The 16,228-nt window shown below is 33.2% G+C and overlaps 2 protein-coding genes across 2 annotated transcripts; both read left to right on the forward strand.

The window, feature by feature from the left end:
* Positions 1-557: 557 nt before the first annotated feature.
* LOC127705663 (guanine nucleotide exchange factor subunit RIC1-like) lies at positions 558-4,629 on the forward strand (the record flags this gene model as incomplete). The annotated part of the gene is made up of 3 exons (XM_052209991.1): positions 558-599; positions 2,097-2,177; positions 4,579-4,629. Coding segments are annotated over 3 exons (174 nt in total), but the record flags the coding sequence as incomplete, so codon positions are not given.
* Positions 4,630-9,763: 5,134 nt separating this feature from the next.
* On the forward strand, positions 9,764-11,779 carry LOC127705664 (protein fem-1 homolog A-like). The gene is made up of 2 exons (XM_052209992.1): positions 9,764-10,332; positions 11,736-11,779. The coding sequence occupies exons 1-2, from the start codon at positions 9,786-9,788 to the stop codon at positions 11,777-11,779; spliced, it is 591 nt and encodes a 196-aa protein (XP_052065952.1). The 5' UTR covers positions 9,764-9,785.
* The last annotated feature ends 4,449 nt before the right edge of the window (positions 11,780-16,228 follow it).

Below are 16,228 nucleotides of genomic sequence, written 5' to 3' on the forward strand. Positions count from 1 at the left end.
ATTAAGAATGTCAAGAATATGTCAAGACAGAACGAGACAAATTTAAGACAGTCAAGAATTGGTCGAGACTAATCCAGACTCTTATCAGATGATACAGGAAGTGTCGAGAAATTTTAAGACAATGTTCATACTGTCAAGACACTTGTCAAGAAAAATCAAGAACCTTATTAGACAAATTCATACTATGTCAAGAATTTTTAAAAATTATTCAGACAAATTAAGAATGTCGAGTAAAAATTCATTCAAATTCAGACAAAAACTGGTCTTTTCAGCATTTTTGACTTTTGTAGTGTATGGTACTAAATGTCCACGTTTTATGAACATGATGATATCCATATATCTTATATCAAGGTGAAAGGATATATCTCCCTATATAACTATAATACGAAATGTCTTCGTCCTACGACTTGCTCACAGCTATACAGTAACTTTGCACTCCCAATTGCATTATAGTGTAGATTATTCATCTAAATGTAGTTGGAGCCCGGAAGTTCACATAAATCTATATACATATATCTTATATCTATATACATACATACATACATACATACATACATACAAACATACATAAATACATACATAATACATACATACATACATACATACATACATACATACATACATACATACATACATACATACATACATACATACATACATGCATACATACATACAAGGTTTAATTGGATTCCCCTTATGAAGCTTTGACTATTGTCAATGATCTTGATGTGGGCTTTACATTTTGTTCTTCTTATCGTTTCATTGATGGTTTTAATATCCCTTTTATCTAAGGCTGTAGTTAGACTTAGTGGAAGTAAAGTACAGGAAAAAGTTCCAGAAATTAGGAAAGTGAAGATAAAGGAGCCATACAGCTGCTTATGTAAAGGTAATGTAAGATAACTATTATTATGCAAATTATGTGATATGGAATCCTTTAGATAACTAGATTTTCAAAAAGACATTTGTGTTCCTAAATAATGGTGCGTTTTTTTTTGGTACTTTTTAAAGTTAAATAGCACAAAAGAAAAATACAAACATACATACATACATACATACATACATACATACATACATACATACATACATACATACATACATACATACATATATACATACCTACACACACACACCAATACCCATCCATCAGTCCATCTATCCATTCATCCATTCATTCATCCATCCATCCATCCATCTATCCAACCATCAATCACTCCATAACTCGATCCATCCATCACTCAATCACTTCATCCATCCATCACTCAATCACTCCATCCATCCCTCCATCCCTCCAACTCCCCCTCCTTCCCTCCATCGATCCCTCAATCCCTCCCTCCCTCCCTCTATCATCTATTCATCCATACCTCCATCCATCCATCTATCCATCTATACATACATACATCCATCCATCCATACATACATCCATCCATACATCGTTACATCCATCCATCAATCCCTCCCTCCATCCATCCATCCATCCATCAATCCATCCATCCATCTATCCATTCATCCATCTCTCCATCCCTCCCTCCATCCAGCCCTCCCTCAATCCCTCCCACCATCCATCCATCCATCCATCCATCCATCCATCCATCCATCCATTTATCCATCCATCCCTCTATCCATCCATCCTTCAATCAATCCATCCATCCATCCATATCCATCTATACATACATACATCCATCCATCAATCCATACATATATCCATCCATACATCGTTACATCCATCCCTCCATCCCTCCATCCATCCGTCCTTCCCTCCATCCCACCATCCCTCAATCCCTCCCTCCATCCATTCCTCCATCCCTCCATCCCTCCATCCCTCCATCCATTCATCCATTCATCCATCATCCATCCATCCATCCATCCATCCATCAATCCATCCATCCATCTATACATACATCCATCCATCCATCAATCCATACATACATCCATCTATACATCGTTACATCCATTCCTCCATCCCTCCCTCCATCCATCCTTCTATCCCTCCCTCCCTCCATCCATCCATCCATCCATCCATTCATCCATCCATCCATCCATCCATTCATCCATCCATCCATCCATCCCTCCCTCCCTCCCTCCATGCATGCATGCATCCATCCATCCATCTATACATACATACATCCATCCATCCATCCATACATCCATCCATCCATACATACATCCATCCATACATCGTTACATCCATCACTCCATCCATCCATCCATCCATCCATCCATCAATCCCTCTATCCCACCATCCATTCATTCATCCATCCATCCATCCATTCATCCATCCATCCATCCATCCATCCATCCATCCATACATAAAATACATACATACATCATACAAACATACATACATACATACATACATACATACATACATACATACATACATACATACATACATACATACATACATACATACATACATACATACATACATACATACATACATACATACATACATACATACATACATACATACGAATAAATCTAAGTACATAAAATTGAGAATGGAAATGGGGAATGTGTCAAGGAGACAACAACCAGACCAAAGAGCAGAAAACAGCCGAAGGCCACCAATTGGTCTTCAACACAGCGAGAAAATCCCGCACCCTGAGGCGTGCTTCAGCTGGCCCCTAAACAAAAAAAGTTCAGTGATAATAGACGTCATACTAAACTCCAAAACATATAAATGAACTAAAATTAAAAATCATACAAGACTAATAAAGGCTAGAGGCTCCTGACTTGGGACAGGCGCAAAAATGCGGCGGGGTTAAACATGTTTTGTGATATCTCAACCCTCCCCCCATACCTCTAACCAATGTAGAAAAAACAAACACACAGCAATACGCACAGTAAAACTCAGTTTAAAAGAAATCTGAGTCAAATGTCAGAATAGGTAACAAAAGAAACTTAACAAAATGACAATGATACATACATTAACAAAGGACTACTAGCAGTTACTGACATGCCAGCTCCAGACCTCAATTAAACTGATTGAAAGGTTATGTCTTCATCATATGAAAATCAAGCACAATCCCTCCCGTTAGGGGTTTAGTATCATACCATCATACAATATATGAGAAGAACATAACCCTTATCATGCCAACAACTGGTTTTAGAATAAATGTGTTTATTTCCGATGCAAAGACCCTATGAGTGAATTAATATTAATACCAAAATATGCCATCTTTAATGACCTGACAACAGTATCGTAACTATATCCCTTCTTCATATGTCTGTTTAAAGGTTTGGTTAGCTTTTGAGGTAAATGCCGACATTTTTGTGCTTTGTAAAGAATATTACCATAAAAGATTGGATGTGAAATACCTGAACGTATAAGATGTCTGCATGTTGATTTATATTTACCAATGATGTCCTTGTACCGATGATAAAATTTAGTTAATGTTTTGACTAGTTTGTGATATCGAAAACCCTGGTGTAATAATTTTTCAGTAATACATAGATTTCTTTCGTTAAAATAAAATACGTTGTTACATACACGAGCGAATCGAACAAGTTGAGATATATAAACACGATAAGATGGTGACAAGGAAACGTCACCATCTAAAAATGAATAATTAACAATAGAAAATGAAAAATCAACTCTTTTATTATAAATTTTGGTATAAAGCTTCCCGATAAAGATTTAGATATCAAGATCCAGGATAGGGCAGTGTTCATTGTTAGTATTAGCTTTATTTAAAGTCAGTTCAGCAGGATAAATCTCTTTAGTGTAAATTCTGAAGTCGTCATTATTGAGAGCCAATCTATCATCCAAATATCTAGAAGTGTTATTAAATTTTTGTATCAGATGTTGTTTAGATGGGTCTTTTCTGATTTTAGTCATGAATTGTAACTCATAACAATACAGAAACAGGTCCGCAATAAGTGGTGCACAGTAAGTCCCCATTGGAATTCCGATAACTTGACGATATACTGAATCTCCAAAGCGGGCAAAAATGTTATCTAGTAAAAATTCAAGGGCAGTTATTGTATCAAAGCAAGTCCAATTGACATAGTTCTTTTGTTTGTTGTTACTAAAAAAAATGACCTCAAAGAGTTGGAACATATATGTTCGCATTCTGACTTTTTAAATGCCCATTTAATTAGGTGAGTGATTTTTTTCTTAATAAGATTATGAGGCAAAGTGGTATATAGGGTTGAAAAATCAAAACTTTGAACGGATTAAAAATCACCAATATAAGCATGCAATTTATCAAGTACTTCCAACGAATTTTTGACACTCCAAAAGTTATTAATTCCACTATTTTCAAGGGCCATATTTGAACAATTTATTATCAGGTTTTTGTTTGTACCAAGTGTACTAGTAAGTAGAATAGACAGTTTAGTAGTGGAACAATGGCTTGAAGACGAAATAAATCTATATTCGTAAGGTGTTTTGTGCAGCTTCGGAAGCCAGTACCTAGTTGGAACTTTCATTGTATTTGGTTCTGCTTGTAAAGAAGTAGCTAAAAGTTTATGTTTGTTACAGATGTCATTTTCCTACATTCATACCATACATGCAAATAAATGTAGTGTTATATATAGTTGAGTGTATAGTAAAACAAGAAAAATATATTTTTACAGATTTACACAAACAAGAAATCAGGGCCTGGAAAAAACATGAAGGTAGTTTAGTTAAAAAAGATGTCATTGAGAACATACAAAGGCAGTTACAAGACTCATCATGTATAGCACTTGTAGGACCAGACAAGAAGGAAGTAAATGATATTTTACATCATACTGCACTTGCGTTTGTAGAAAGAAATGAACACTATGTTATATTACCTTTTAAAAGTCCTGTTGAAATTGTACAACACTATAAGGATGAAATGTATCAATTTTTCATTTTGGAAGATCCATGTGGTCGTGAATTATCCCTGCAAACCACAATCGAGTATATGGTTCAACATGACGGAAGTTTCAAACAAATGTTACAAGCAGACAAGACGAAAATCATGATAACTTTTACCCCAAATGTATTTTGGAAATTTCCTTACTCAGGGTCCTTCTTTGATGAACACATAACGATTTTAGCACCAGACTATGCAGTTTCGTTTGGGAGTCAACAACTCATTGATTTAGACGATTGGTTTCTCAATGATAGACCAAGACATTGTGCATTGTTTGCAACAGTTATACGTAATGGTTATATATTAAGTGGTTCACATTTTAAACAACAGGAAACTGCACAAGAAACAGCAAGATTTAATCAAATTTGCAGAAAATATTCACTTGATTGTGATCAAGTGACTGAAAGCTTTCGCGATATTCCTGGAAATTATGTTTTTAAAAAAGATAATCAGTATAGAATTCCACAACCAATGCTTAATTTTCTCTGTTGCTACTTTGGTAGACATACAGAACTGCAGGACCTTTTTTTGAAGTCTGTCGATGGACATTTTTTTTATGAAAAAATAGTTTTAGAGTCCATACAGGTTGAAATATCGGACAGCTTGATAAAAGTTAAAGAGTCTTACGAGAAACATTATTTCCAACGCGTTCTTTATGATGTGTCGCGAAAAGATACCGAGGTACTTTATTCCAAACAAATGCAACATCCGGTGTATAGAGATTTACTAATGCGATACATGAAAACATCCTTGGAAACGGGAGAAATTGACATATTAAATTCAAAGGAACTTCTTGAAATTCAGGTCATTAGAAAAAGGTCGAGGTCACCCCTAATAGCGGTATGTAGCGAAGGATATGAAGATATTTTGTCATTTATGTTATGTCATTTGGGTGAAGACATTAGAGTTAAAACAGTTTATGATCTGTTAAAGATTTCAATCGATCAAGAATATTCATTACCGATTATAAAGTCGTTGTTAGACAAAGTTAACGATGTAAACAAAATAACGGATGACTCATGGAGCGCATAAAGCGCTGCATGTTTACGACAGAATCCAGAGTTAGCTGATATATTGATTACTAAAGGTGCCAATGTTGACAGAGTTGATTTAAAGGGAACTACGCCGTTGATGCTGGCATGCTATCATGGGTTGTATTCAACAGTACAGTTGCTTATCAATAAAGGGGCAGACATATATAGGCTTGACAGTCGTAATATGTCGCATTTTAAATATGCATGCGTTGGTGGACATGAAAATATAGTTCTATTATTTCTAGAAAAGGGAGTAAAATCTTCTAGCACTGCATACAAAGATGGAAGACTGGCACTCGTTTTAGCATTTGAGGAAAAACATAACAATATCATCACGTTACTGAAAAACAAAGGCTTCGGATTAGAAAGAGAAGATGAATTGGGTAATACAGCCTTAGTCAATGCGTGCAAGAATGGGGACAACAGAACAGTGCAAAGTCTCATTAAGTTAGGAGCAAATGTAAATGTACGTGACGATACAGGATTGACTCCGCTACTCCGCACATGTTCGAGAGGAGAAATAGAAATGGTTAAAGTACTTATAACGGACAAAAATACCGACCTTAACATTGCAGACGAAGAAGGATGGACACCTTTAAAAAGGGCATCGTTGAATGGACATAGTCAGGTTGTTTTAATCTTGGTGATGACAAACCAAGTTGAAATTGATAAAGCTGACAATTGTGGTTGGACTCCACTTATGTCAAGTTGTCAGGAAGGACATCTGGAGATCGCAAACCTTCTTGTTTGTCATAATGCAAATGTAAATCACAAGAGCAATGATGGAAAAACGCCCCTAATGATTGCAGCTCAGTACGAGAATAATGAGATCATCAATCTTCTTCTTGAAAATAATGCCAACGTCGATCTCGACGATGACTATGGAAGAACACCATTGATTGTAGCATGTAACGTAAACAACGATCAAGCTGTTTGCCTTCTGCTTAAAAAGGGTGCGAATGTCGATAAATCTGATGGGAATGGTTATACTCCCCTTATAATTGCATGCAGAAATGAAAATGCTAGCCTTGCTAAAATATTAATCAATGCCAAGGCTGATGTGAATTTAGCAGATAATAATGGAAGGGCTCCACTGAAAACGTCGTGCAATGCAGGCGACGAGGACACGGTAAAATTACTCTTACGCAGTAATGTTGACATAGAGAAAAAAGACAAAGAAGGATGGACACCCCTGAAAAGTGCTTCTGTCAAAGGCCATTGTCAAATTGTCAGAATACTGTTGCAGAATAAAGCTGATGTTGACAAAGTTGATAATGAAGAATGGACATCACTGATGACAGCATGCCAAACCGGAAACATCAAATTGATCAGTGTGCTATTAGAGAACAAGGCTGATGTAAATTATTGTAGTAAATCTACAGGTGATACTCCTATTATCATAGCATGCACATATAGCAAAAAGACAGTAGTTGAAAAATTGATAAAAAATGGTGCTAATTGGAACAAGCCCAATAAAATTGGACAATCTCCTCTTTTAATGGCCATTATGTATGGGAAGAAGGCGATTGTATCAATGTTACTGCAATATGACGTTGATCTAGATGTTCAAGACCAGAGTGGTGTAAGTCCGTTAAAAGCTGCATGTAATGGAAATCACCTAAATATTGTTAAATTACTTGTAAGTGCCGGGGCCAGTATTGATGCTTTAGATGGATATGGTTACACTCCGCTCCTAAGCGCCTGCGAAGTACAAAACCCACAACTAGTTGATCTGCTCATTCAGTCAAATGCAAATGTGAATAAATGTACACCTGAAGGATGGAGCCCTTATCTTTTTGCCATTAAGAACAGTAATAATGAAATAGCCAACGTTCTTGCTATTTATGGAGCTGACCAAAACCGTGTATCATTATTAGAAGCGTGTGAAGTTGGATATCTTCCTATAATTAAACTATTACTAGATCAAGGTCACAATGTCCATTCAAAAGACATTGATAACATGACTCCATTTAAAATGGTGATTGCAAAACGACATTTTGATGCTTTGGATTTATTCATAAAGAGAGAAATACAATTTGACCTAGACAGTGTCATGTTAAGGAATCTCATTGAAGTGAATGATGTTGAAGGTTTGTCTGCTCTAACTAAGGCATGTGCAGGCGGAAACAAAGACACATTAACTTACCTTCTTGACCAAGGAGCTGAAGTATTAAGGACAGACGGTAAGGGGTATTCTCCTTTAACATACGCATGTTTAAACGGACAAGAGAAAAATGTTGATATATTTATTAAAACGATTATTCACAAAAATACTCAAAGTTTACCTGAAACTCATAGCTTATCTCTAGACACAGTGGACGATATCGGATACACCCCTTTGACAGCGGCAGCAAGCAAGGGACATGTCCGAATTATAGCGTCACTTATTTGCAATGGAGCAGATGTTAACAAATTGGATGGACATAGTCTATCACCAATTATGTATTCCTGTCAGAGAGATGATTTACCAACGGTTGAAGTGCTGTTTGCAAAAGGAGCCAGAATAACTTCTGTATCTGAGTGGAGAATCTCTCCTATCGCATTTGCGCAGCAGGCTGACGCATGGGATGTTGTAAACTATTTTATAGAAAATGGAGTTAAAATCAAGCATGAAGATCTGATTAATACCTGTGAATATAGTCATAACATCCTCACCCTGGCCTGTAAAAAGGGATCCAAGGCACTTACTGAATTTCTCATCAGTGATACACGCGCTATTTTAAATTACATTGATGGTGAAGATTTAAGCATTCTAATGCATGCATGTAAGATGAACCAAAATGAGATAGTTGATATAATTACAACAAAAGATATTGACATAGACTTAGCAAATTCAGATGGTTATACAGCTCTGATGGTTGCATCTTTTGAGGGATATACAGATATAGCTGAAATCTTGTTATCTAATCAAGCAAATGTTAATAAAGTAAGTAACTCTGGACTTACCTCGTTGATGCTTGCATGTGAAAAGGGTCCAGTGTCAATTATCAAACTATTGATGGAAAATGGGGCTGACGAAAACAAGAAATCACTTGATGGGTTGTCTGCTTTGACAATTGCTTGTTATTCTGAAAATTATGAGGTATTAGATTACCTTTTGAATAGTCAATTTGATAAACTGTTCGAAGATGATATACGGCGTTTGTTGTTGGTTGGTAAAAAAACAGATAGAACAAATCTAATTCGAAAAGTTTGTAAGAATGGCTTTAAATCAATATTTGAAATACTGATTGAAAGTGAAGATAGTATCGATTCATCTGATGGAGATGATAACAGTTATCTTATGCTTGCAAGCAGAGGAGGGCATGTTGAAATCATCGACACTCTGCTTAAAAGAAGGGCAAAAATAGATTTAAAAAATAAAAAAGGATGGAATGCTCTCAAGTTGGCATGTTATGGGGGCCACGCAAGATCTGTGAAAATTCTTTTGAAAAATGGGGCAAATCCCAATCCAATTGATGATGAAGGTCGAACTCCATTGATGATTGCCAGTCAAATTGATTGCCTTGACGTCATATCAACATTAATACAATACGGCGCTGATTTTAATTTGATTGATAGGAAAGGAACATCAGTTCTTAACCTAGCTTCAAAAGAAGGTCACTTTGAAGTTGTTAAATATCTAATTACCAAAGGAGCAGACGGTAGTAAAATTGACAACGAAGGGTCGAATCCTTTAATGGCAGCATGTAAAAATGGTCATATTGAAATAGTTCGGTTTATCATCAATTCGAAAACAAATTTAAACTTGCGCGATAATAATGGATTCACAGCTCTCAGAATAGCCTGTGACGGTTTCCATGATAACGTTGTCGTTATTCTGTTTCAAAATGGCGCAGACATAGATAGAACTGACAATAATGGTCGAACCCCTCTTATGTCCGCTTGTCAAAATGGACATAAAAAGATGGTAAAACTACTCATTTCTTACAATGCCAAGATTGATATGACGGATGTAAATGGTTGGACAGCTTTACGGATCGCATGCAATTACGGACAAGCCTCAGCTACTGTTCTCAGATTGGAAGAGGATATAAGAGTGTCAATTAAACATAAGGATACACCATCATTAAAGATACATTCAAAACCACAGTATGATGAAATAGTTTCGTATTTGATCAAAAATGATGCCGATGTCAATTTAGTTGATAAATATGGCTGGACATGCTTAATGTCAGCCTGTCAGTATGGCCCAACCAATATTGTAGACCTTTTATCAAGCAAGGTAGACAATATCAACAAAGCTAATAATACCGGATGGACAGCATTACACATCACTTGCATTAGGGGTGATACAGATGTTGCAGAACTACTTTTAAGATGTAACGCCGATATCAATAGAGCGAACAGTCGTGGATGGACTTCATTGAAGATTGCCAGTCTGGTTGGACATAAAGATATAGTTGAGTTATTACTCCGTAAAGGAGCTGATGTTAACATTGAAGACACGGACGGTTGGACAGCACTTCTGTCTGCCTGTCAAAACGGGAATAAAGTCATCGTGCAATTACTTTTGACAAACGGAGCTAAACTTCAGCATTTGGAAATGAAAATTGCAAGACATTGTGGGAATAGGCGCTTAGAAACTCTGTTTAAAAAATTATTGGAAGGCAATGCAAGTGTTGACGAGGAAGATGATACAGAAGATGACGAGGACGAGGAAATCATATCACCCTTTTTTAACCATGATGATGATGATGATGATGATGATGAAGATTATGATGATGATGATGATGATGATGATGATGATGATGATGATGATGATGATGATGATGATGATGATGATGATGATGATGATGACGATGATGATGATGATGATTTTTGTATGTAAGAAAACGATAAAATATCCATGGATCTTCTGAATGTACTTAATTCAATTACTTTTACGGGAGATTTGACGAGTCTATATAGTCTTGTTCATACTAAAGTTATTAAATCTCTTAACTAAAAAAAGTTTAATGTGTTTGAAATAGTGTACAAAATAGTTGGTACCACTTTTTTTTATCTTGTTAGTAAACTGAGCTGAATGTGTTATGATTTAGTATCTATAAGAATTGATTATACTGTTTTGTTAATCAGCAGTACTTTATATTATGTTTAAGCTTCAATAAAAGATGTTTACAATTGTATATCGATACCATGCTTATACTTTTTTAAATGCTGTTAAAATTAATAAGAATATCATATTTCCGTATGTTTGGGAAATCATTTACTTATTAGGGGTTGGGACTGGATTTCTCATATTGATAATACAATTAAATGGATTTCTTAAATTCATATTTATTCATTTCGACCACTTTTTATTATTAGAAAAAATATTGAAAGGCCAAAAATGCCTCAATTTCGACGACAATTTTAATCATATCTACCACGCTGTTTTCATCCCTAAACAAGCCACAAATACTACATTCATAATAATAAATCCAGTCTCATTATGGAAACATATAGCGTTTGTTATAATATATTATAAAAAAAAACAAAAAAAAAAACAAAAAAATATATATATATGTTTGTTTGTTCTATTTTACGTTTGTTTTTTTCAAAGACCAGGTTAATTGAAACTATATTTGTAATTACATGTAATAAATTACAAATGGGAAAGTAATGGGTTGTTGAGCAGATTTTCCATTACATTTAATTGAAAGTATTGAATTACATTGCCTTTTTGCTATGAAATTATGAATTATTTTTGTTTTACTTTCAATAACATTGGTGTATTTGCTAGGAAGTTTTAAGCTTTTCTTGTTTCTCTGATGCACTCAATTGTTGTATTTCTATTAGTATATACTTTGTACATATACTACACTTTGAACTTTTTATTGTTTACTTTTGATTGTAAATAATCATTATGTTTAAGAAAAAGTAGTATCTTTCATTGCTAAATATGGCAAATTCGTATAACAGATAAAAAAATCTTCATTGTCATTTAATCTATAAATTAATTTCTACATATCTGAAACAAATCAGAAGATAAAAAACAAAACTTATTTATTGACATTCAATCTGTAAATTGGTTATTCTAACCAGTTACTATAATCTAAGCCTCTGGATATATTTTTTTCTCTTTACTAATTAATGTCCCTTGATTTTATGTCGAAGGCAATATATATATATATATATATATATATATTTCTTGCAACATAATTAATTAATTAATTAACATATTGATGTACATTTGATTGGTGATTTAACCAAATTGTTAGGTAACCTAATGAAAAAATCCCCCCAATGTATTAATTTTTGTTTTAACAACCAAACAAAACATAGGCTAAGTAAAAATGAAAATACAAAAACAAATTATGAAAAATTTAATTAAATTGAGAGAAAAAAATATTTGATTTTAAGAAAGTCATGAAATACAATAAATTTTATGTAAGGTAAACTCAGATGCTTCTAAAACATATATATCTATTAATGATTAATTATTAAAATGAAATATAAAATTTCAAAACTGCATCTACAAATGTTTCAGTGCGAGATCATGTAAACAGTGCATGTTAAAAATCTAGCTGGTTCACATTTTTAACCTATGTAATAAAGTTCGTATCACAAAAGTAATTGAAATGTAAGTTGACATGTTTAATGAAATTAATTACAATTAAAAATCGATGTAATTGAAATTTAAGGAATACATTTGGTATGTAATTGACCCCAGGTCGGATCTTTAATATTCCATTTAAGAAACACAGCATGATCAACAAATGGACATTTTTATATACTTGTATTTAATTGTTTTTCCATACGTTTAACACGTAGGCGTTTTTAAGGATAAGCTTTTATGAAAACCCTTATTGTGTATAAGAGTTTTTAATCATTAAATACGTAGTTTTAGTGAGGTTTTAATTATACCTGAACCGTTGTGACTTTAACAAGAGTCTCTCTTAAAGATGTCATAAGTTAAAACAGAATAGAAACCTCTGTTTTCTGACCCTAGCAAGCAGAGTTTTTATTTTTGTTTCCGTAAAATTACATAAAAAGATGGTAAAACTACTCATTTCTTACAATGCCAAGATTGATATGACGGATGTAAATGGTTGGACAGCTTTACGGATCGCATGCAATTACGGACAAGCCTCAGCTACTGTTCTCAGATTTGAAGAGGATATAAGAGTGTCAATTAAACACAAGGATACACCATCATTAAAGATACATTCAAAACCACAGTATGATGAAATAGTTTCGTATTTGATCAAAAATGATGCCGATGTCAATTTAGTTGATAAATATGGCTGGACATGCTTAATGTCAGCCTGTCAGTATGGCCCAACCAATATTGTAGACCTTTTATCAAGCAAGGTAGACAATATCAACAAAGCTAATAATACCGGATGGACAGCATTACACATCACTTGCACTAGGGGTGATACAGATGTTGCAGAACTACTTTTAAGATGTGACGCCGATATCAATAGAGCGAACAGTCGTGGATGGACTTCATTGAAGATTGCCAGTCTGGTTGGACATACAGATATAGTTGAGTTATTACTCCGTAAAGGAACTGATGTTAACATTGAAGACACGGACGGTTGGACAGCACTTTTGTCTGCCTGTCAAAACGGGAATAAAGTCATCGTGCAATTACTTTTGACAAACGGAGCTAAACTTCAGCATTTGGAAATGAAAATTGCAAGACATTGTGGGAATAGGCGCTTAGAAATTCTGTTTGAAAAATTATTGGAAGGCAATGCAAGTGTTGACGAGGAAGATGATACAGAAGATGACGAGGACGAGGAAATCCTATCACCCTTTTTTAACCATGATGATGATGATGATGATGATGATGATGATGATGATGATGATGATGATGATTTTTGTATGTAAGAAAACGATAAAATATCCATGGATCTTCTGAATGTACTTAATTCAATTATTTTACGGGAGATTTGACGAGTCTATATAGTCTTGTTCATACTAAAGTTATTAAATCTCTTAACTAAAAAAAGTTTAATGTGTTTGAAATAATGTACAAAATAGTTGGTACCACTTTTTTATCTTGTTAGTAAACTGAGCTGAATGTGTTATGATTTAGTATCTATAAGAATTGATTGTATTGTTTTGTTAATCAGCAGTACTTTATATTATGTTTAAGCTTCAATAAAAGATGTTTACAATTGTATATCGATACCATGCTTATACTTTTTTAAATGCTGTTAAAATTAATAAGAATATCATATTTCCGTATGTTTGGGAAATCATTTACTTATTAGGGGTTGGGACTGGATTTCTCATATTGATAATACAATTAAATGGATTTCTTAAATTCATATTTATTCATTTCGACCACTTTTTATTATTAGAAAAAATATTGAAAGGCCAAAAAAATGCCTCAATTTCGACGACAATTTTAATCATATCTACCACGCTGTTTTCATCCCTAAACAAGCCACAAATACTACATTCATAATAATAAATCCAGTCTCATTATGGAAACATATAGCGTTTGTTATAATATATTATAAAAAAAAACAATATATGTTTGTTTGTTCTATTTTACGTTTATTTTTATTCAAAGACCAGGTTAATTGAAACTATATTTGTAATTACATGTAATAAATTACAAATGGGAAAGTAATGGGTTATTGAGCAGATTTTCCATTACATTTAATTGAAAGTATTGAATTACATTGCCTTTTTGCTATGAAATTATGAATTATTTTTGTTTTACTTTCAATAACATTGGTGTATTTGCTAGGAAGTTTTAAGCTTTTCTTGTTTCTCTGGTGCACTCAATTGTTGTATTTCTATTAGTATATACTTTGTACATATACTACACTTTGAACTTTTTATTGTATACTTTTGATTGTAAATAATCATTATGTTTAAGAAAAAATAGTATCTATCATTGCTAAATATGGCAAATTCGTATAACAGATAAAAAAATCTTCATTGTCATTTAATCTATAAATTAATTTCTACATATCTGAAACAAATCAGAAGATCAAAAACAAAACTTATTTATTGACATTCAATCTGTAAATTGGTTATTCTAACCAGTTACTATAATCTAAGCCTCTGGATATATTTTTTTCTCTTTACTAATTAATGTCCCTTGATTTTATGTCGAAGGCAATATATATATATATATATTCCTTGCAACATAATTAATTAATTAATTAACATATTGATGTACATTTGATTGGTGATTTAACCAAATTGTTAGGTAACATAATGAAAAAATCCCCCCAATGTATTAATTTTTGTTTTAACAACCAAACAAAACATAGGCTAAGTAAAAATGAAAATACAAAAACAAATTATGAAAAATTTAATTAAATTGAGAGAAAAAAATATTTGATTTTAAGAAAGTCATGAAATACAATAAATGTTATGTAAGGTAAACTCAGATGCTTCTAAATCATATATATCTATTAATGATTAATTATTAAAATGAAATGTAAAATTTCTAAACTTTGCATCTACAAATGTTTCAGTGCGAGATCATGTAAACAGTGCATGTTAAAAATCTAGCTGGTTCACATTTTTATCCTATGTAATAAAGTTCGTATCACAAAAGTAATTGAAATGTAAGTTGACATGTTTAATGAAATTAATTACAATTAAAAATCGATGTAATTGAAATTTAAGGAATACATTTGATATGTAATTGACCCCAGGTCGGATCTTTAATATTCCATTTAAGAAACACAGCATGATCAACAAATGGACATTTTTATATACTTGTATTTAATTGTTTTTCCATACGTTTAACACGTAGGCGTTTTTAAGGATAAGCTTTTATGAAAAACCTTATTGTGTATAAGAGTTTTTTTAATCATTAAATACGTAGTTTTAGTGAGGTTTTAATTATACCTGAACCGTTGTGACTTTAACAAGAGTCTCTCTTAAAGATGTCATAAGTTAAAACAGAATAGAAACCTCTGTTTACTGACCCTAGCAAGCAGAGTTTTTATTTTTGTTTCCGTAAAATTTGAAATTGTTAAAGGCCGTATTAACCCATGCTGATTTAATGGATACGTGTATACAGGTAATTAAAATGATTACAGTATAAACAATACTAAAATGGAATATTCTATTTTTCATTTTCTAACAGAAGTCAAATTTGTTTTTCTACACGTCACTTTCAGCACAATTATTAGCAAGGCTACAACCATTCATCTCGTGTTGGGATGGAAAAGGGCTGGACTTTTATTTCACCTTACAATTTTGTTTCGGTTTCATTAAGAAAAAAAACTATTTTATTCAATAATAAATTCAAAATGGTCAATACAGGAAAAAGATTTTTTAACTAAGTGATGAATATTTTTTTCCCTAAATTTTCAATTGTTTTCACTTCCCTTTTGAAACATATTACTTGTTTTCAAAAAAAATATCGTTAAACAATTATTTAAA

The sequence above is a fragment of the Mytilus californianus genome, unplaced genomic scaffold (assembly GCF_021869535.1).
Source record: "Mytilus californianus isolate M0D057914Y unplaced genomic scaffold, xbMytCali1.0.p SCAF_6, whole genome shotgun sequence".
Lineage (NCBI taxonomy): Eukaryota > Metazoa > Mollusca > Bivalvia > Mytilida > Mytilidae > Mytilus > Mytilus californianus.

What these genes read in the sequence shown, in the direction of transcription:
- LOC127705664 (XM_052209992.1), top strand. Translation starts at nt 9,786, where the DNA reads ATGGTAAAACTACTCATTTCTTACAATGCCAAGATTGATATGACGGAT. An exon ending in TAACATTGAAGACACGGACG is followed by an intron (nt 10,333 to 11,735) that starts GTTGGACAGCAC and finishes ATTATGTTTAAG; the next exon opens with AAAAAGTAGTATCTTTCATT.